Source organism: Schistocerca nitens, chromosome 5 (assembly GCF_023898315.1).
Source record: "Schistocerca nitens isolate TAMUIC-IGC-003100 chromosome 5, iqSchNite1.1, whole genome shotgun sequence".
Taxonomy (NCBI): domain Eukaryota; kingdom Metazoa; phylum Arthropoda; class Insecta; order Orthoptera; family Acrididae; genus Schistocerca; species Schistocerca nitens.
In genome coordinates, this window is record NC_064618.1 from 500,598,545 (window position 1) to 500,621,376 (window position 22,832).

Consider the following 22,832-nt stretch of genomic DNA (forward strand, 5'->3'; position numbering starts at 1 on the left):
ATCTGTTGCCACAGTCAATTAACGCCATATTTCGCGACACTGCCCTAACGGATACTTTCGTCGGACGCTCCCTTGATTTCAGCGGTTATTTCACTCGGTGTTGCGTGTCTGTTAGCACTTACAACTCTACGCAAACGCCGCTGTTCTCGTTAGGTGAATGTCGTCGGTCGCTGCGTTGTCCGTGGTGAGAGGCAATGCCTCACCCTTGACTCTGTGGATCTCGGAATATTGAATACCCTAAAGATTTCGGAAGTGGAATGTCCCGTGTGTCTGCCTCCAACCACCATTCCACATTCAAAGTCTGTTGCTTTCCATCTTGCGGCCATTTCAAGAATTCAAGTACCTGCGACCAAAAAAAATGACAATCACGAACAACAAACAGTTGTGCTCAGAAGTGTTCCAAGGGTCGGCCTGGGGAGGAAAGTCTAACCACAGTGTAGGTGATACAGATAGCCAAACGTAACACTAAACAATCGAGCTGCAGCGCAATGTACGGACAGCTGACGAACCAACCAACCGCCTAATCAATTCCCTTCCACCCTACCAACAGCAAAACAACCAAAGATATCAGTGAAGACGAGGATCGCAGCAGGATTATGTCTTAATAATTGGCGTATAAACACAGGCAAGGCACTTAGCACTTATCAGTTCTCGCAACTAGTGCTGCACAACTCCGTCCGCGCGTGCACGCCGCCATCGGCCTCGGCCTGATTACACGCCACAGAGACTTCCTCGCTGCTTCGTCGCAACAGACCAACTGCCCGCACGCACCATGACACGGAAATATACACTCCTGGAAATTGAAATAAGAACACCGTGAATTCATTGTCCCAGGAAGGGGAAACTTTATTGACACATTCCTGGGGTCAGATACATCACATGATCACACTGACAGAACCACAGGCACATAGACACAGGCAACAGAGCATGCACAATGTCGGCACTAGTACAGTGTATATCCACCTTTCGCAGCAATGCAGGCTGCTATTCTCCCATGGAGACGATCGTAGAGATGCTGGATGTAGTCCTGTGGAACGGCTTGCCATGCCATTTCCACCTGGCGCCTCAGTTGGACAAGCGTTCGTGCTGGACGTGCAGACCGCGTGAGACGACGCTTCATCCAGTCCCAAACATGCTCAATGGGAGACAGATCCGGAGATATTGCTGGCCAGGGTAGTTGACTTACACCTTCTAGAGCACGTTGAGTGGCACGGGATACATGCGGACGTGCATTGTCCTGTTGGAACAGCAAGTTCCCTTGCCGGTCTAGGAATGGTAGAACGATGGGTTCGATGACGGTTCGGATGTACCGTGCACTATTCAGTGTCCCCTCGACGATCACCAGTGGTGTACGGCCAGTGTAGGAGATCGCTCCCCACACCATGATGCCGGGTGTTGGCCCTGTGTGCCTCGGTCGTATGCAGTCCTGATTGTGGCGCTCACCTGCACGGCGCCAAACACGCATACGACCATCATTGGCACCAAGGCAGAAGCGACTCTCATCGCTGAAGACGACACGTCTCCATTCGTCCCTCCATTCACGCCTGTCGCGACACCACTGGAGGCGGGCTGCACGATGTTGGGGCGTGAGCGGAAGACGGCCTAACGGTGTGCGGGACCGTAGCCCAGCTTCATGGAGACGGTTGCGAATGGTCCTCGCCGATACCCCAGGAGCAACAGTGTCCCTAATTTGCTGGGAAGTGGCGGTGCGGTCCCCTACGGCACTGCGTAGGATCCTACGGTCTTGGCTTGCATCCGTGCGTCGCTGCGGTCCGGTCCCAGGTCGACGGGCACGTGCACCTTCCGCCGACCACTGGCGACAACATCGATGTACTGTGGAGACCTCACGCCCCACGTGTTGAGCAATTCGGCGGTACGTCCACCCGGCCTCCCGCATGCCCACTATACGCCCTCGCTCAAAGTCCGTCAACTGCACATACGGTTCACGTCCACGCTGTCGCGGCATGCTACCAGTGTTAAAGACTGCGATGGAGCTCCGTATGCCACGGCAAACTGGCTGACACTGACGGCGGCGGTGCACAAATGCTGCGCAGCTAGCGCCATTCGACGGCCAACACCGCGGTTCCTGGTGTGTCCGCTGTGCCGTGCGTGTGATCATTGCTTGTACAGCCCTCTCGCAGTGTCCGGAGCAAGTATGGTGGGTCTGACACACCGGTGTCAATGTGTTCTTTTTTCCATTTCCAGGAGTGTAACTGCCACACCAAAGAAGTTACAGCAGTACTGATATCGATAAACACTGCTGCTGCCACTGGCGGAAGAAAGTGAGCAACTCGTTCAGATAGTAACTGAGGGAGGAATAAGACGCCACTCGATGGTGACAAAATGCCCAAAAGGAAAAACGGCATTAACGCAAGCCGACCATGGCTCAGCTTCGTCTGTGAGATTGCACAGAAAACATTAAAGTCCAGTGTACTTTGCTTAAGAGCCCCTATTACATCAGGATTTTCAGTGTCCACACTCTCATATTGTCACAATTAATCTTTCCAGGTAAATGGAAGAATGATTCGTCACTGAATATTTGCTTGGAGGCGAAATGTTCATCTTAAAGTGTTTCTTGTATAGTGGTGCAACATTGCAGGTGCTGTCTGGCCAGCCAGTTTTAATTGCTACACCTGCTGCAGACGGTACGGTATGAAAAGTAACTACCGACGGAATACGTTCATTGCACTTTGCTGCGATATTCCAAATTCGTGGCTTGCACAGCAAATTGACTTTCTTGAACTGCGTATGAAACTTTCCCTCACACTCTGCACGGTTGTATCTGGCACACTTGGCCCACCGGTACTTCTCTGTTTATAGAGACAACCAGTGTCGCTAAATTGTGATTTGTGGATACGAACGTACAGTGTTTTGCAACCAACGAATCAGGAACACAGCAGCATTATCACAACGAGATATTGGGGAGGTACTGCATGCTGTGCGGTCACCGCTAATGTTGGTTACAGAAGACCGTGTAAGCGCTCTGTCAGATTACTGATAACCCTATTACCTGCAAATGTATAGTCTAAATATGTCCTGAACTGAAATGGCCTCACATATACAAAGTTCATCCAATTAACTTTTATAATAATGCGATCTGTCTACATTACTAAGAAAGAAAGTTTTTGTGTACCTAACTTGTCATAATAAACATATGAATTTACATGAGAAACGTGTAAACAATTGTGTTTATAGCTCAAATGTATCCATTGGGCATGCTGAACCCTTTTTCTTAGCATAGCTCCCAAATGGAAGACGTGAAGTAATCACACTTTATACAAAATGACGAACTTCAGTTCCATTAGCACTGACTTCAACTGACTTATCTTCTGTTCTGAGAAAGCATTCATAGAAAGACGGAGAGTATTGCTCATCGCGTTTACTGAGTAATGTACTGTTGATCGTAAAAAGCAATTCAGGATAATGGCTATCTTTTCTGTTAGCAAATTGCACTTTACGTGAAAAATTGTTTAGTACAGATTGCAAAGAACAACTCGGCCTAAAGCCATCATAAATGGAAAGAAATTATTGCAAAGAAATTCGAATGACTTTTAAAATATTTTATTAGGAAAGAGATGCAATTGCTCCAAAAATTTGGTTAAGTCGTCATGCCACGTACAACATTTGTGTACACAAGGCTACAACACGTGAAATACTGGAAAGAAAGAAAATCTGTATAGCTCGAAAAATATTCAAAGAAGCACATTGAATGGGGATGTGATGGGTTTTAAATGTCCTACGATTCGAATGGATTAATGGAAAACTTATTTTCTACGGTGCATCGAAGATCACGGACTTCAAAAAGCCAAAAGTGTAAAATTTCTGCACCAAAAAGACTCGCTGCAAAGTTCTGAAAACACCGCAAAAGTCGCCACTTCGAAGCCCTGCAACAGGAACTAGAAAATAGCCACGTATTAACGGTACAATGTCTGCGAGTGATCAGCAGACTTTGATTTCATTTGTACTCATATTTCATCCAATCATATAACATCACACCGTGTCCTCTCCTCCCCCCTCCCCCCATCACAGCCCCACGCGACATCACCGACCGATTGTACAAAACTGACCATATAGTCTTGTGGAATCACGCCGTCCTCCGTTCGAAACGAGGCGCTCGAATACATTAGCTTGTGTTACCGGGAACTCAGAGAGTGTCTTCCGACCGCCTTACTGACCGTGTCACAGTCAGTTACGCATATAGAAACCAACAGCTCGATAGACGATATATTTGCAGTGTATCTGCAAGTGTTTAACACGTGAAATCATTGAACAGAGAAAATTGTGAAGATGACAGACAACTTTCAACGGCCGGCCGCGGTGGTCTCGCGGTTCTAGGCGCGCAGTCCGGAGCCGTGCGACTGCTACGGTCGCAGGTTCGAATCCTGCCTCGGGCATGGATGTGTGTGATGTCCTTAGGTTAGTTAGGTTTAAGTAGTTCTAAGTTCTAGGGGACTAATGACCACAGCAGTTGAGTCCCATAGTGCTCAGAGCCATTTGAACCATTTTTGAACAACTTTCAACTTGTGTCGTCTGCGTATCACTTATGTGATCTGACTTTTGGACCATGCCTACCGTTAAGGCAAGAAAAAAACATGGCCTGACTATATTTTAATGCCGACAGGAGAACTTTCATTGGCTCCTGGGACAACTAGCAAAGACATAAAAAAACATGGCGTGACTATATTTTAATGTGCCGACAGGAGAACTTTCATTGACTCCTGGGACAACTAGTAAAGACATAATGTTGGGTATTTAGACTGGTGCATAAGTCCGCAGCGTTTTTCCATAAGTATAGCAAACACAGTCATTAATAATATACTCTCCTTCAGTACAACAGCCTGCCAACGCTGGGGTAACTTTTCGATTACGCGACTGTAGAAACCGTGTGGTTTTGCTTGAAGGTTGTTCGATACTGAGCGTAATAGGTGAAAATCTGAGGGCGCAAGAGCAGATGAATAAGGTGGGTGCGGAATGCCTTCCCAACCCAACTCCTATGTAATGTTTTTAATCAGTGTAGCAGAATGCCGCCGGGCTTGAAGAAACATAACTTTCCGCAGTCTTTCAGGTTGTTGTTCTTGGATTCCGTCTACAAGACTTCTCAGTTTTAGGCAATAAATGTCAACAGTGATGGTTACACCTTCGGGAAGCAATTCGTATTACATCACACCATTGCTGTTCCACCAGATGTACACTCCTGGAAATTGAAATAAGAACACCGTGAATTCATTGTCCAGGAAGGGGAAACTTTATTGACACATTCCTGGGGTCAGATACATCACATGATCACACTGACAGAACCACAGGCACATAGACACAGGCAACAGAGCATGCAAAATGTCGGCACTAGTACAGTGTATATCCACCTTTCGCAGCAATGCAGGCTGCTATTCTCCCATGGAGACGATCGTAGAGATGCTGGATGTAGCCCTGTGGAACGGCTTGCCATGCCATTTCCACCTGGCGCCTCAGTTGGACCAGCATTCGTGCTGGACGTGCAGACCGCGTGAGACGACGCTTCATCCAGTCCCAAACATGCTCAATGGGGGACAGATCCGGAGATCTTGCTGGCCAGGGTAGTTGACGTACACCTTCTAGAGCACGTTGGGTGGCACGGGATACATGCGGACGTGCATTGTCCTGTTGGAACAGCACGTTCCCTTGCCGGTCTAGGAATGGTAGAACGATGGGTTCGATGACGGTTTGGATGTACCGTGCACTATTCAGTGTCCCTCGACGATCACCAGTGGTGTACGGCCAGTGTAGGAGATCGCTCCCCACACCATGATGCCGGGTGTTGGCCCTGTGTGCCTCGGTCGTATGCAGTCCTGATTGTGGCGCTCACCTGCACGGCGCCAAACACGCATACGACCATCATTGGCACCAAGGCAGAAGCGACTCTCATCGCTGAAGACGACACGTCTCCATTCGTCCCTCCATTCACGCCTGTCGCGACACCACTGGAGGCGGGCTGCACGATGTTGGGGCGTGAGCGGAAGACGGCCTAACGGTGTGCGGGACCGTAGCCCAGCTTCATGGAGACGGTTGCGAATGGTCCTCGCCGATACCCCAGGAGCAACAGTGTCCCTAATTTGCTGGGAAGTGGCGGTGCGGTCCCCTACGGCACTGCGTAGGATCCTACGGTCTTGGCGTGCATCCGTGCGTCGCTGCGGTCCGGTCCCAGGTCGACGGGCACGTGCACCTTCCGCCGACCACTGGCGACAACATCGATGTACTGTGGAGACCTCACGCCCCACGTGTTGAGCAATTCGGCGGTACGTCCACCCGGCCTCCCGCATGCCCACTATACGCCCTCGCTCAAAGTCCGTCAACTGCACATACGGTTCACGTCCACGCTGTCGCGGCATGCTACCAGTGTTAAAGACTGCGATGGAGCTCCGTATGCCACGGCAAACTGGCTGACACTGACGGCGGCGGTGCACAAATGCTGCGCAGCTAGCGCCATTCGACGGCCAACACCGCGGTTCCTGGTGTGTCCGCTGTGCCGTGCGTGTGATCATTGCTTGTACAGCCCTCTCGCAGTGTCCGGAGCAAGTATGGTGGGTCTGACACACCGGTGTCAATGTGTTCTTTTTTCCATTTCCAGGAGTGTATAATACACTGAAGAGCCGAAGAATCTGGTACACTTGCCTAATGTCGGAGATTTGATGTTTTACTCGATGCCTGGTATTTAAGGCCTGATATTCGTGAAATGGTCGTACTGGAAAATCCCCACTTCATTGCTACCTCGGAGATACTGTGTTCCATCGCTTATGCGCCAACTATAACACCACGCTGAAACTCACTTAAATCTTGATAGCCTGCCACTTCAGCAGCATTAACCGATCTGTCTTATAGAGGCGTTGCCGACCGCAGCGCCGTATTCTGCCTGCTTACATGTCTCGTTATTTAAATACTCATGCCTATACGAGCTTCTTTGGCGCTTCAGTGTATTATCTTTTGTGGATGTGCGCGGGTCTCGCTACGGAGAGTTGTTGCTTTGTTTGGGCTCATATGGTAAAATAAGTAGACCATTTCTCGTCACCAGTAACGAAACACAATAGGAATGATCGGTAGTGTTCATGAGCCAAGTGATAAATAGCAAGCAGAGACGCACATACGGCCAACCATTGATTGTGATTTTGGCCTAGAGCATGCGGTACTCATATACCCGAGTTTTCAACCTTCTCCATTGCATGCAAATGTTCACGATGGTGGAATGATAATAGTTCATCACATTTGCCAGTTTTCGAATACACTGACGAGGATTAATGCATTTCAACGATATTCATCAGATCACGAAGGTCTTGCTGAACGTAGAAAGTCACTAATGTGCTTAAAACGAGAAAACCATTTTCTTACCGTGCTCTGTCGAATGGCATTATTATCCTACACGGCGCAAAAAGTTTCTGGCTGCCTCCAATGTTGTCACCCTTCCACTGAACTCAAACATAAGAAAATGTCGGACATGTTCCAACTTCTCCACTTAGTACTCCATTTTCTAGCATCCATAGCTCAACATACAATCTCCAAACGAGAAAATAACAGTATGTAAATTCAAATATGAACAGTGAGTTACAAAAAAAATTGTCAATCGAGTAATAAACCAATAGCAGCCAGAATACTAACATAAAACTAACATAAAACAAAAACGCTACGATCTTATGCACCAACCTAACATTTTAGTGGAGGACGAATACTTAAGGGGAGTACGACAGGTCGTGTGGGTATAAAACGTCGATGTTTTATTTTTTATGGAAAATTGTTGTTTCGAGTTTTCTATTTAATTTTTTGTGCGTATCGTTGATTTTGTATGGCTATAAGTATTTTTATTTTATTTTAAAATAATTTACTGCACATTTGCTACAGGTTCCCTGAGCAATTATTTAGTTGCGACCAGATATTTCGGCAACTGTTTCACCTATAAGGCAGTAATTTATGTTGATTTTTAGTAAACATCGTGCTGCGTAGATTGGGTGCATTGGTTCCGGTGATATCACTATCTGTTTGTGGAATAACGCATGGTATCATCCAAGTTTTGTATGTCATATTACACCCATCGTTGTATATATTCGTGCCTGTTGCTTATGGTTTCTCTCTTTAATATGATTCCATCAAAGGCAATATTAAAGACGAGAAGAAATAAGGGAAGTAGTTTCTACAGACCACGTCCTGTTTGAAGTTTATATCCAGAGAAAGAGGTCAGGGCATGTAACACTGAAGAAAATTTTTCACCTCCAAGTGAACAGTAATGAAGTGTACATTGGAACCAGAGCTACTGTACTAAAATAATGTTTAATCAAACGACCTGCCGTAATTTATGTTGTGGAAAAGGTCTTCAAAATAAACGGTTTAGTTCTTAGTTTGGAACTCTCTTGTTCGAGTTGTGGGAGTATGAAATAATTTTGGTTATCTGAAAAATGTAAAAACAATAATCATTTTGAGACGAATTTCGGATATTTCTATGGGTTGAGATGCATCGGTAAAGGACCTAGGGCTGGAAAAACATTGTAAGTGCTTATGAATCTTTTATCCCTCCCTACTAATATTTCATGATAAACGGATGCTTTAGGGAAAACAGTGAAAGTAATTGCAAAGAATCAGTAAAGTGTGAAACAGCGGAAACAACGCCGAACCCCACAATGCCTGGGCGTGGTTGGGTTGTTTTGGGGGGAAGAGACCAAACAGCGAGGTCATCGGTCTCATCGGATTAGGGAAGGATGGGGAAGGAAGTCGGCCGTGCCCTTTGAAAGGAACCATCCCAGCATTTGCCTGGAGCGATTTAGGGAAATCACGGAAAACCTAAATCAGGATGGCCGGACGCGGGATTCAACCGTCGTCCTCCCGAATGCGAGTCCAGTGTGCTACCACTGAGCCACCTCGCTCGGTGGGCGTGGTTTCACTTTGGTTTCGCCATGTGTTGAAGACATTCACCACAGCACTCCTCGAACAATTCGTACAGTTTCCGAAATGTAACGGGGCCATCACAATCTGTCCTCAGTCAAACTCAGATATATAGCGCGCCTTTCCCGTTCTACACACAGGTAGCAAGCTCACTGAAACTACATGCACTTCTCGTGGGACTGAATAGCAGTCATTCGCGCCAGGTGACGCTGCTTCGCCTGTACGGGTTTATATCGATAGTAGGCCAGCGGTCATAATATTCTGTTTGACAAGCGTATCTGTTTCGACTGTAATTTCAATGAAAAGGCTAGACCCCAACCCCAATAGAACTTCCGTCTATATATGAATTCATTCCAAGCAACTTACATACTTTTCCGTCCTGAGACATTTCAAAGATGATATACACTTTACTGCCGAAATTTCAAGACAGAATGTGGCATATGAGGAAGTCCACAGTGACTGTAAAGTCATAAAATAACTCAAGTCATAAAAAAATTAGTTATTAATGCGACTACAATGTCATCGAAGTTGTCAATAAAAATTAAGGTTTCAATAGTTGTTCACTGGCTAACATACACCATGGGATTACAATATGATTCGAATGGTAATGTTACATGCCACATCGCAACTGAGCTGATAGGATACATCATACTGAGAGACATTTGAAAAGAGAGGAAAGCATGCCTTTCAGTGTCTAGGATGAAATATTCTCGAAGACGAAGAGCAAAAGGATCTGCTCAACATCATTGTGAGGCAGTTAACATTGAAAGTAAGATCATTCCTGCAATGAGCGTTCTACATTATCAAAGCATGCTAGAAAATCATGTGAAACGAAGCAACTTAATTTTTAAGGCTGCAATATGTGTGAGCTTTCACAAGCGCAATTGTTGTGCGTGAGATAAGAAAAATGAAAGAGTCGAGCTACACATTCGTCTACATCCACTCTTTCTAGCGTTTACAGTTGCCATCTTAGGCTACGTTTACTGTATATGTTACTTCTCAGGCTTTGGATTTAGTTTTTTCCTGATACCAATTCACCGTTGACAAGGATGATGGTTAACCCCAGACAGTGTTGAACAATTTCAGAGAAGAGCTTGTAACACATTTACCAGATATTTTGATCCACTAAGCTGGCATCAGCCGTAATGTATTAAATGAATGTATTGTTCTTATTTTGGACACTAAATGTAATGCACTATCTCTTAATATTTTGAGATAGTTTTGAGCACCAAACATGGGAAAACAGAACTATTAGTTTTCAATCTTCAACTTGTGGCCTGAACAGAATACCTTATCTCAGACCATATCAAACGCACTAGCATATTTACTACCTCAACGCGATTAAACTAAAGATGAATCGTGCGACGAGATGTTATCCCTTAAAAGAGACTTCTGCCACAGTGTCGATAGGTCAGGGTGCTACTAGCTAAGGTGGCTTTATGTGTTGTGAAACGTTCTGATTTGCTTATTGTGACATGCTGCAATCTTATCACGTTGACGGTCCGTCCGAAACATCAGACACCACATATAATTAAGGCGAGGACGGCCAATGATATCTTCAGTGAGGATGCTAACCAGGGTCGACCTCCTACGGAAATCGGTGAAATGTCGCGATTAATGAGGATAATGGTCAATGGGCACTGCATTTGTAGTAGTCGAGAATTTGGGTCTCACGGGAGGCGTGCGAGGGCAGTTCGTGTAGTTGCGATGATCACTGTGTCCGAATGGCTTAAGGCATAGCTGCCCTTCGCAATAAAAAAACTGAGTAAATGAAGCAACGATGAACTTGAGCAAGCGTCGTGGGAACTCTGCCCCGAGCAAATACAACGACCAGTAACGAACAAAATGAGATTAACCAAAAAAGAGAAAGTGGCCACAGCATCTGCCTATAAGCAAGACATCCGGATTCCAGTCCCGGTCCAGCAAAAATTTTTTACTTTCCCTTTTGATACAAATCAGTGTCCACTCGCAGCTAATGTCTTTAATTCCTTTGTGTCTTAATTCATAGTGCCTGCTGGTTTAAAATGGCGTCAAGTCTTTCAGACATGTCCGAAAGAACAGGCACCACCGTATATAGATATTGGAATGGTGTATAACATATTTATGGATCATATTGACTGCTTAATAATTATCTCCGTATAATAAATGTGACAATAATGACTAATTCAGCAGATACAGCACAATTTTCTGTGTGTGTAATAAATTTGGTTGGTACGTAGTCAATATATGCGTAAGTGTAGCAAATGTTTTAGAGCTGTGTGTGCATTTATTTTCATTCCGAAACTGGTACCCCTCAAAATTAATTTTTACCTCAAAAAATAAATTTCTTACGGTTAAAAATTATGACTATCTGTAGCTAAACAATGTCAACATAACTAACACCAGAAACATTTGTAATAGGTATAGTTTTCTCATGAACAGACTGGGTGTGCAATGTTTTGAAAGTTTTGACTGTATCAATGTTGCGGCACCTTACCCTACTTTCCTTTTTACTTTTATTTATATTCCATATTCATTAATAAATAGAAATATTGGTTAACGAATATTGAGTCATAATTTTTAATAAATATAAAATATTTTTATTTTGAATTACTGTTTGCATGAATATCTGAGCATTCAGAATAAAACAGAATTTTGGTACAAAGATACGATACATCACATAGTAAACAAAATATTTTTTTATTTATGGAGATTGAACAGTATTAATGATGTGCATAATTTTTTCGTTTAAGAAATTGCATTTCGCAGGTCTGTGTCAAGTTTCAATTTATTTTCATACCACTAGCAATTACAAACAAAAGATATTTTTATTAAAAAATATGGTTCAGTATTTGTGTGGACACATTTACAGGACCTACTTTAACCAGTGAGCAATTTTTGCTATTGTTTGAATATTTTCGCCAGTTCAATGTAAAACTTCTTTTTTTGTATTACTATCATGGTTTCGACCTTAAGCCATTATCAAGTACAATATCGAAAAAAAAATTTGTACAAATGCAAAGACATTGAGGATGACCAAAATTTAAGATCAGTATGTCATTCCAACGTCAGATTTAAAATTATCAAATAATACTACTTACATGATGAGTACAATTAGAGTTTGGTAAGTGAAGTCATTGTCAATTTCTAATGCACTGTGTGTCCCAACGTTTAGATAAATACAAAATCAGCGAAATATATGGCAGACAAGCAACAAACGTGTTTTCCACTCATAAAATAATTGAGTCGCAGAATGAACATAAATACAGTAGTTGCATGTGCAGTGAACATGGTCTGAAAATACATTGTGGAAGTTACTGGCTCACTGGTGGTCAAAGAAACAGTGTAGGTTGTAAGCCTATGTTGCGTAATCTACGATTACAGAAAGATTAAAGGAACATTAAACCATACATGATTGGAAGAAATGTGTTACCTGTTAATAAATTTGTAAATACATGTTTGGAAGAACAGTATTATCTGTAAGTACAAGGTGTAAACAATATGCTTATAGCATGAAGGTAGGAGTCCCCTAAATCATATACTGCTTTAAATGAGGAACACCCATACATCAGTGAAGTGTAGAACAATTATCACCGTGACAGAACACAACCATCTGTCAAATATTATTATCAAGCGGGTCTATGTGTCATAAAAAAGGTCCAGGAAATTATAAAAGTTTGCCGTTAGTATTATTTCGATAATTTTTAATCTGACATTGGAATGGTATACTGATGTTAAATACTGGTCCTCCTCACGTTCTAGGAATTTGTACTCAAATTTTTGTCAGTGTTGTACTTGACAATGGCTTTAAAGGCCGAAATCATGATAGGAATAAAGAAGTTGTTCAGTCAAACGGCGGAAGTATCATTAAAACGTTATTACACGAATGTGGCCCAAAAATATCAAATGTTTCTCAATTTCCAATAGGTTGCCACATTTTAAGCTATGCTGAAATTATATTGCATAACTCATATCTAGTGTTTACTGTGAGTGATTTCTAGAAGCTGCTATCCAAATCTTACGATCTTACAGAAGTTTAAATGATTCATACTGCCAGCTCTATGAGACAGTGGGCAGAGGGAAATGGTGTGTGAAGACCATCAAGGATGTCAATGTAACTGCTTCACGGCTGGTTGCAGGTGGTGCAAAACATGGGTATCCTGTACATGTACGCCTTGGGGCCTTACGTCTCTTACGGGGGAATATCTGGTGCCTGCGTGGTGTTGCCGCTGCTGTTCATGATCACCTTCTGTTGGATGCCCGAAACCCCGTATCACCTTCTCTCCAGAGGTCGCCGCGAGGACGCCATTAAGTCCCTTCTGAGGATCAGGGGCAAGACCGACCCTGATGGGATTCAGGTACGTCTCACTCAAATGTGACATAATCTTTTCTGATTCTGAAAGGGATTACTGCAGCCAGTCATTGTTTATGTGATTAAAATACTTTTCACTGCCCCTCACAAGTTTCAGGGTTTTGGCACACCCAATTACACAAAACCCATACTTAGATTATTACACACAAGAAATACACTGAAGTGACAAAGGTCATGACATAGCGTTATGCACATATACAGATGGCGGTAGTGTCACGTACGCAAGGTATAAATGGACAGTGCATTGGTGGAACTGTCATTTGTACTCACGTGATTCGTGTGACAAGGTGTCTGACGGGAAATGACAGACTTTGAATGTGAAATGGTTGTTGTAGCTACATGCATGGGACATTACATTTCGGAAATCGTTAGGAAATTCAGTATTCCGAGATTCGCAGTGTTAAGAGTGTGCCCAGAGTACGAAATTTACGGCGTAACTTCTCACCGCGGGCAACGCAGAGGCAGACAGCCTCCACTTAACGACCGAGAGCAGCGGCGTTTGGGTAGAGTTGTCAGTGCTAACAGACAAGCAACACTGCTTGAAATAACCGCAGAAATACGAGGAACGTATCCCTTTGACAGTACGGCTAAATCTGCGTCAATGGGCTATGGCAACAGACGACCGATGGGAGTACCTTTGCTAAATGCATAATATCGCCTGCAGCGCCTCTCCTGGACTAGTGACCATATCGGTTGAGATCTAGGCGACTGGAAAATCTTGGCCTGGTCAAATATGTACCGATTTCTGTTGGTAAGAGATGATGGTAGGATTCGAGTGTGTCGCAGACCCTGCGCAGTTATGGATCGAAGTTCTCAACAAGGCACTGTGCAAACTAGTAATGGTTTACGTGGAATGGGCTGGGTCCTCTGGTCAAATTGAAGCGATCATTGAGTGAAAATGGCCATATTCGGTTACCTGGAGACCATTTGCAGCCGTTCATGGACTTCATGTTTCCAAACAACGATGGAATTTTTATAGATGATAAGACGCCATGTCAGCTGGCGACAACAGTTCGCGATTGGTTTGAGCGATATTCTGGAAAATTCGAGCGAATGATTTGGCCGCCATGAATCCCATCGTAAATTTATGGGACGTAATTGAGAAGTCAGTCGTGCACAAAATGCGGCACCGGCAACTTTCGCAGTTATGGGCGGCTATAGAGGCATGGCTCAATATTTCTGCAAGGAACTCCCGACTTATTGAGTTCACGGCACGTCGTGTTGCTGTAAAAAAGAAGGTCCAACACAATATAGGAGGTACTGGAAATTTGTGATAAGGCCTTATGGGACCAAACTGCTGAGGTAATCGGTCCCTAAGCTTACACACTACTTAACCTAACTTAAACTAACTTGCACTAAGGACGACACACACACCCATGCCCGAGGGAGGACTTTAACCTCCTACGAGGAAAGCCGCGCGGACCGTGGTAAGACGCCTCAGACCGCTCGGCTACCCCGATATAGGAGGTATCCCATGACTTTTGTCACCTCGGTGTAGCAGATCAAATATTTGTTTTTAACATTTGCTTTATCTTTATCCTTTCATCAGGGTGACCACCGAAATATTAAAATAGTGCATAGTAAACACAGTTCGCAAATCTTTTATCCTTGAGGTTACAAACCAGTAGCGTGTATCTGATAGGAAACGGAAGGCATAATACATTTTCATTTACATTATCGACGTACGCAAATTTTATCGACAGACTGCTTTAGGTTTTAGTCATTATTATGTCTATAGTACTCAATAATTTTACAAATTTACCTTAGACCACCTTAGTGTCCGTTGCTTCGCTCACGTAGACAGCATGGTCTGGGCAGATTCTGAACTTCTAAACGTTTCACTCTAGTTAAGGTCATAGAAGTATGCTCTTTTACGAATGTACTTCTGACCAAAAAGTCATTCTGGAGTCTAGTGTCGGAGGTCTTTGTTGATTCAGCCTTTTGAGTTCTTGTGGTGTTATTTCAGTAGAAACTTTCATCTTTAGAAGTCAAATTACCAAATACCAGTTTTCACAGATTTAAATTTACAAATGTTTTAATATAACTAAATATTTTCATAAAAACTTTCATCGTCTATTTCGCCCTCTTAAGGGTTGATTTTCCAAATAACAAGCCCTGAAACAGGTTTTTTTTTTTTTATTGCTAACCGAGAAAAGCAGCACGCGGTCTTCAGGCCACAAGTGGCCGATCGGGACCATCTGACCGCCGTGTCATCCTCAGCTGAGGATGCGGATAGGAGGGGCGTGTGGTCAGCACACCGCTCCCCCCCCCCCTCGTTATGATGGTTTTCTTTGACCGGAGCCGCTACTATTCTATCGAGTAGGTCCTCCGGCATCACGAGGCTGAGTGCACCCAGAAGCTAACCGAGAAGCCAAATAAAAATTTTCGGATTTTTTTTCAAAAGGGCTTTCGTAATAAAATATTTTCAGACAAATTTTCATCGCGTATGTTACCCGCTTAGGCGATGAATTTACAAAAATACTGAATCGCATATTTTTTTAATTTCCAACCGAAAAGTCAAATATTAGTTTTCGTAGATGTAGCTTTAAAAACTCTTAGTAGTACTTTAACAATGATTTACTTTAAAAAAAGTCTTCCACACACTATTTTTGCCGTCTTAGTAGGTAAATTTCCAAAAATGCTGAAGCATATTTTTTTAGAATTTCTCGTATACGACTGCCCACCGGTGTTAGATAATTTAAAAAAACGCATATTTGTGCCATTAGCTGTACAGATGTATGTTTATTCTCTACGAGATTCGACTGTTACGATTATCTTCACAACAAACCACCCGCTTCGCTGAATGATAACGTTTTGCCTACCATACAGCGGGCGCGGGTTCGATTCCCGTCAGGGTTGGGAATTTTCTTCGCTCGTGGAGTTGGTGTTGTGTTGCCCTCATCATCCTTTCATCATCATCACCGACGAGCAAGTCGTCTCATGGGACGTCGAATGAAACAAGACTTGCACCCGACGCCCGAACCTCCCCGGTTGGGGCATCCCGGCCAACAATGCCCCACGATCATTTCATTTCATCTTCACAGAAGGAAAACAGTGTACATCAACGGATTAAACATACATTTTCGTTATATTTGACCCGACAAAAATTTAGAACATCATAATGTTCATAAAAGTTTGTCTTAACACAGTCCATATAAAAGCCCTGCGCCTTGGCACAATTACAGGAGTGCACACTTGGTGATAACACCACACGTGACTGTTGAACATTAAGTACCCCGTTCTGCCACGGGTTACCCTATTTATGAAAAAGCCTGTAGGGAACAGCGGGACAAGTTTGCACACTTTCTTTTCTTGATTTTTTGCAGGTTGTATTTTAAATGTTTCCATTGAACTTTTTTCAATGGAAACGTTGGTATTTTCTTTCAGAGTCCTTACAGCTAAGTTATCAAGGTTTCTCACTGTTTGTTTATTCATAAAACCAACCCCATCCCTGTGGCAATTTGGTCCAGCATTTGGGGTAAGTTGGCTCATATGAGTTTATCATTTAAATTACATTCCTGGAAATTGAAACACCGTGAATTCATTGTCCCAGGAAGGGGAAACTTTATTGACACATTCCTGGGGTCAGATACATCACATGATCACACTGACAGAACCACAGGCACATAGACACAGGCAACAGAGCATGCACAATGTCGGCACTAGTACAGTGTATATCCACCTTTCGCAGCAATGCAGGCTGCTATTCTCCCATGGAGACGATCGTAGAGATGCTGGATGTAGTCCTGTGGAACGGCTTGCCATGCCATTTCCACCTGGCGCCTCAGTTGGACCAGCGTTCGTGCTGGACGTGCAGACCGCGTGAGACGACGCTTCATCCAGTCCCAAACATGCTCAATGGGGGACAGATCCGGAGATCTTGCTGGCCAGGGTAGTTGACTTACACCTTCTAGAGCACGTTGGGTGGCACGGGATACATGCGGACGTGCATTGTCCTGTTGGAACAGCAAGTTCCCTTGCCGGTCTAGGAATGGTAGAACGATGGGTTCGATGACGGTTCGGATGTACCGTGCACTATTCAGTGTCCCCTCGACGATCACCAGTGGTGTACGGCCAGTGTAGGAGATCGCTCCCCACACCATGATGCCGGGTGTTGGCCCTGTGTGCCTCGGTCGTATGCAGTCCTGATTGTGGCGCTCACCTGCGCGGCGCCAAACACGCATACGACCATCATTGGCACCAAGGCAGAAGCGACTCTCATCGCTGAAGACGACACGTCTCCATTCGTCACTCCATTCACGCCTGTCGCGACACCACTGGAGGCGGGCTGCACGATGTTGGGGCGTGAGCGGAAGACGGCCTAACGGTGTGCGGGACCGTAGCCCAGCTTCATGGAGACGGTTGCGAATGGTCCTCGCCGATACCCCAGGAACAACAGTGTCCCTAATTTGCTGGGAAGTGGCGGTGCGGTCCCCTACGGCACTGCGTAGGATCCTACGGTCTTGGCGTGCATCCGTGCGTCGCTGCGGTCCGGTCCCAGGTCGACGGGCACGTGCACCTTCCGCCGACCACTGGCGACAACATCGATGTACTGTGGAGACCTCACGCCCCACGTGTTGAGCAATTCGGCGGTACGTCCACCCGGCCTCCCGCATGCCCACTATACGCCCTCGCTCAAAGTCCGTCAACTGCACATACGGTTCACGTCCACGCTGTCGCAGCATGCTACCAGTGTTAAAGACTGCGATGGAGCTCCGTATGCCACGGCAAACTGGCTGACACTGACGGCGGCGGTGCACAAATGCTGCGCAGCTAGCGCCATTCGACGGCCAACACCGCGGTTCCTGGTGTGTCCGCTGTGCCGTGCGTGTGATCATTGCTTGTACAGCCCTCTCGCAGTGTCCGGAGCAAGTATGGTGGGTATTATGACACTGGTTATTTCATTGAAAATATATCGACTCCAAGTCTCACAATTTATGTTAATACAAATTCCTCCAGCTTTTGACAAAAATTAGTCATACACTGTAATTTCATCGTTATAATAACAGGTTGACAGAAAAGTATGTCCAAAAAATTTTTATCATCAATCTTCGAATGTTTGGCTGATAGGATCATCACGGTTAAAACATTAAAAAAAAAAGATTCCTTTCATATAACTTAACACATGTGTCCACCACTTACAAGTTGTGCATTGAATCCATTCATCACCTGGGTTGCTGTGAGAAATCGGTTTAAGTCACGTAAACACAGGGCACCCTTATCTTTTTACCTCGAAGAACCGTCTGTTTTTTCTGCGCTTTCAAATCAAATGGCTCTGAGCACTATGGGACTTAACATCTGAGGTCATCAGTCCCCTATAACTTAGAACTACTTAAACCTAACTAACCTAAGGAGATCACACACATCCATGCCCGAGGCAGGATGCGAACCTGCGACCGTAGCAGTTGCGCGGTTCCAGACTGAAGCGCCTAGAACCGCTCGGCCACCCCGGCCGGCTGCACACCATTCATTGTACAAGTTGAATATGGAGCTCCCCAGCAGACCAGTCCTAAGTGTTCACATGTTGACTCGACGGCATTATCAATGCAGTAGGCACGAGACTGTCGTCGATGGGCTTTTCGGGTGAATCACATTTTTGCTACTCTAGGTCGATGGTGGTCTCCACGAACTCCGTCATCGAAGTGAACGGCGGATCGAAAAGCGCAGAGCGTCACGGACGAAAGCGGGAGCGAGCAGTATTATGCTATTGGAGACATTTTCCTGCGCTTGCGTGGGACCTGTGGTTGTAATCGAAGACACGCTCACAGCTGCGAACCACCTGCATCCCTTCATGCTTGTTGTCTCGGACGGCGGTGTCATCTTGCAGCGGTATGACTGTCCGTGCCTCGGAGACAGCACCGTGCTACGGTGACTTGAGGAGCATAACAGTGAACTCATGTTGCTGTCTCGGCGACCAAATTCTAACAGCAGACGACTTTCACCCTTAAGGCTAAATTTAAAAAATGGTTCAAATGGCTCTCAGCACTATGGGACTTAACATCTGAGGTAATCAGTTCCCTAGAACTTGGAACTACCTAAACCTAATTAACCTAAGGACATCACACACATCCATGCCCGAGGCAGGATTCGAACCTGCGACCGTAGCAGCAGCGCGGTTCCGGACTGAAGCGCCTAGAACAGCTCGGCCACCGCGGCCGGCTTTCTGCGCTTTATTTGAGGAGTTTTATAATGTGATTTAGCTCGAACACAGCAACTTTTTTTTTAAGAAAATAGGATTTTTATGCTGAAAATCTACATGTCTCTTCAAAGTCTTTGCCTTTCTCTCTATGTAGGTTTGTTGTTTGCTTTGCAACGCGGCTTTCACTTGATTGTCCGTCAATATTGCTGAACTTATGTTCCATTTGTTTGCTGGTGTTTTTTATGCTATTTTTCTTCAGGCGTAAGGAATCAATGATAGTCAAGTGACGCAACGTTTAACTTAACAGGTGTTGTTACTGATAGCATAAGCCTACCACTGCTTACTTGAGCACTTGAACGGCGAGGTTGAGCATTTATTCCACAATCTTCAGGTCTGGATGTTAAGTATGAACTCAGGAAGTCACTAGCGGTGAAAATGTTACTGCTTAACGGTGACATGCTTGTCGCTTTGGATCCAGCCAATATATCTCTGGGCGTAATTGTGTTTGATACAGCAGTTTTGTCAATGCCTTGGAGGATGAGATCCATACTTTGATTACACTGGACCTGCATAAAATTAATAAGTGTGCTTATTTATAAAAATACAGGGGGTAGGTTGGCCCGGTGGGCCGACGTGTCTCTCTTTACGATATTTCACTCCTTGTGTTATTCTGAATTACAACGCAAGGTTCCTTTGGACATGCACGCGTGCAGGCACTGTGGCGACCCCAGCCGTTATGACATACATTAAATGTATTCGCAGTTGCGAATACGGACAACCATCAGCTGTAGAAGGGAATGCCGACAGTGAAAATTTGTGCCGGATCGGTGCTCGAACGGTCAAACTGAAATTTGCATATGTCGTCAACCATGCGTCCACGACCTGTACTCGTACATCCACTATACAGTATACATTCCCGTAGAGGTGAGACGTTTTAGTAGAAAGTTGCTTGCACGGTGTCGGCGGATAAATGCGCTATTGTAGTGCCTGTGTTACTCCGCATTACAGCGCAATGTTCCTCCAGAAATGCATGCATGTACATACATGAGCACAAGTTGACGACATATGAAACTTTGGGTCGGCCCTGTGTCGTTCACGGACAGCCATATGTTAAGGCGATCGCTCGCTATAAACGGGATATGTGGGTTAGAGTCCTGGTCCGGAACAAATTTTCATTGTTGTCATTCCATTCTACAGCTGATGGTTGTCCATATTCGCAATTGCGAATACAATTAATATATTTTATAAGGTCTGAAGTCACCACAGTACCTGTTCCTTTGGACATACATGCATGTCCAAAGTAACTTTGTTTCGAAATTCAGAATGACACAGGCACTGCAATTTCGTACTTATCGGCCGACATCGGGCAAGCGACTTTCAAGTACAATGTCTCACCTGTACGGGAGTATACATAATGAATGTAGAAGTACGGGTTGTAGACGCATTGTTGACGACATATGGAAGATTTTTTTGCTGAATTTTCTTATTTTGAGAAGACAGTAGGAGCGGTCTGTTTTCCTTGCTAAGGAAGTTGTAAAGTCAAACCGCATAAACATTTCTCTATTTAAAATAACTGGTTTCTACAGACTTTGCTATCATCTTTCTGTTCCTAACGTGTTCATTTTAAGTTTTACCTCACGTCATGTGAGCGGTGTATATATGGACATGGCCATTTCAATACGGTGCTTTACATTTTTAAATATTAGTTATGACAAACCATTTACAATACGCTGATTTTAGCCACATGACAACTTGGCGCGAAGTCCAACTTAAAATGGACACGTTTCACTTTAAAAAAAATTAAGACCTGAAGATGACAGGAAAGTCAGTCGAAACCTGTAGCTTTAAATAAAGAAATGTTTATTTTATCTTGGGTTTAGACGGTTTTAGTATTCATAAATATTACACTCAGTTTCTTTTCAAGGGGGTGTTTCACTGCATTAACGGCTGTATGGGAACGTAAAAATAATCACCTATTTTGCGCACACTACAACATATTCAAGGCTTCGTTTGCATCCCTTGGATAGGTTTACTTATAAGATGGATGATATCCCATACTCCGAGGAGCATACGGGACGATGCGACAGACACGCACCGCCGTACTAGGCAAGGTCCTGGTGGAGCTGGTTTGCCATTGCCTTCTTCCGACCGTAATAGGGATGAATGATGATGACGACACAAGGCAGGGAAAATCCCTGACTTCGCCGGGAATCGAACCCGGGACCCCGTGCGCGGGAAGCGAGAACGCTACCGCAAGGCCACGATCTGCGGACTTATACTTGTAAGAAGAAAGCATAAAATGCGTGCACTTCCTCGCTCGAGAAAACTAACTTCATTTACGCGTTTGTGGAAAAACGAAGATGTTGTTGTCACCACTTCTTGTGTCGGTGACGTTTCCGAAAGGAAGTTCAGCGGAATGAAACCGACTGACCACTGTGCTACTATGGACGATGTGTCACGGTCTCCCCTACATCTATCGATGACTCTCCATCCAAGATAACAGGCTGTTTTCTCCCTACTAAGATAGTTATGACACAAGTTTAAGAGAATATATTGGAAATAAACTGATAAGCCAGAACAATTTCACCACCAGCTTAATCGCGTGTTTGCCCGACTTTGAAATGAGATAATATATCACTGATTCTGCGTATCAGGAATCCGACAGTTTGTTGGTAGGTTTGTGGACGTATGTGGCTTAGATGTCTACACACATGTCATTTAATTCGCGTGAATAACGGGTCGCTGATTTGCTTACGCGGTGATGGCGCCTGGTAGCGACCCAGGTGGGTGCCATAGGATTACATCAGGAGAATTTGGTCGCCGTGACACCAATGTGAGTTCACTGTTATGCTCCTCAAATCACCGTAACACGGTACTGTCTCCGAGGCACGGACAATTATACTGCTGCAAGATGACACCGCCGTCCGAGACAACAAGCATGAAGGGATGCAGGTGGTTCGCAGCTGTGAGCGTGTCTTCGATTACAACCACAGGTCCCACGCAAGCGCAGGAAAATGTCTCCAATAGCATAATACTGCTCGCTCCCGCTTTCGTCCGTGACGCTCTGCGCTTTTCGATCCGCCGTTCACTTCGATGACGGAGTTCGTGGAGACCACCATCGACCTAGAGTAGCAAAAATGTGATTCACCCGAAAAGCCCATCGACGACAGTCTCGTGCCTACTGCATTGATAATGCCGTCGAGTCAACATGTGAACACTTAGGACTGGTCTGCTGGGGAGCTCCATGTTCAGTTTGTACAATGAATGGTGTGCTCACAAGCACTTGTGCGTGCACCAGCATTGTGCTTTTTTGGCAGAGATGCTACAGATCATCGTCCATCCTACTTTACAGAGCAGACAAGCCTCCAAATCCCACGTTCTGTGAAAAGTAGTGGACATCCAACCATTTAGCGCATCGGTGTCTTTCTACCTCTTTCCGTA

The 22,832-nt window shown here is 44.8% G+C and overlaps 1 protein-coding gene across 1 annotated transcript in view; it reads left to right on the plus strand.

Moving 5' to 3' along the window:
* LOC126259973 (facilitated trehalose transporter Tret1-like) overlaps nt 1-22,832 on the plus strand; it is a 75,785-nt gene that overhangs the window by 26,721 nt on the left and 26,232 nt on the right. Inside the window, exon 3 of the mRNA XM_049957099.1 lies at nt 13,020-13,238. Within this exon, the coding sequence (XP_049813056.1) occupies nt 13,020-13,238 (219 nt within the window). The remainder of the gene's footprint in view (nt 1-13,019; nt 13,239-22,832) is intronic.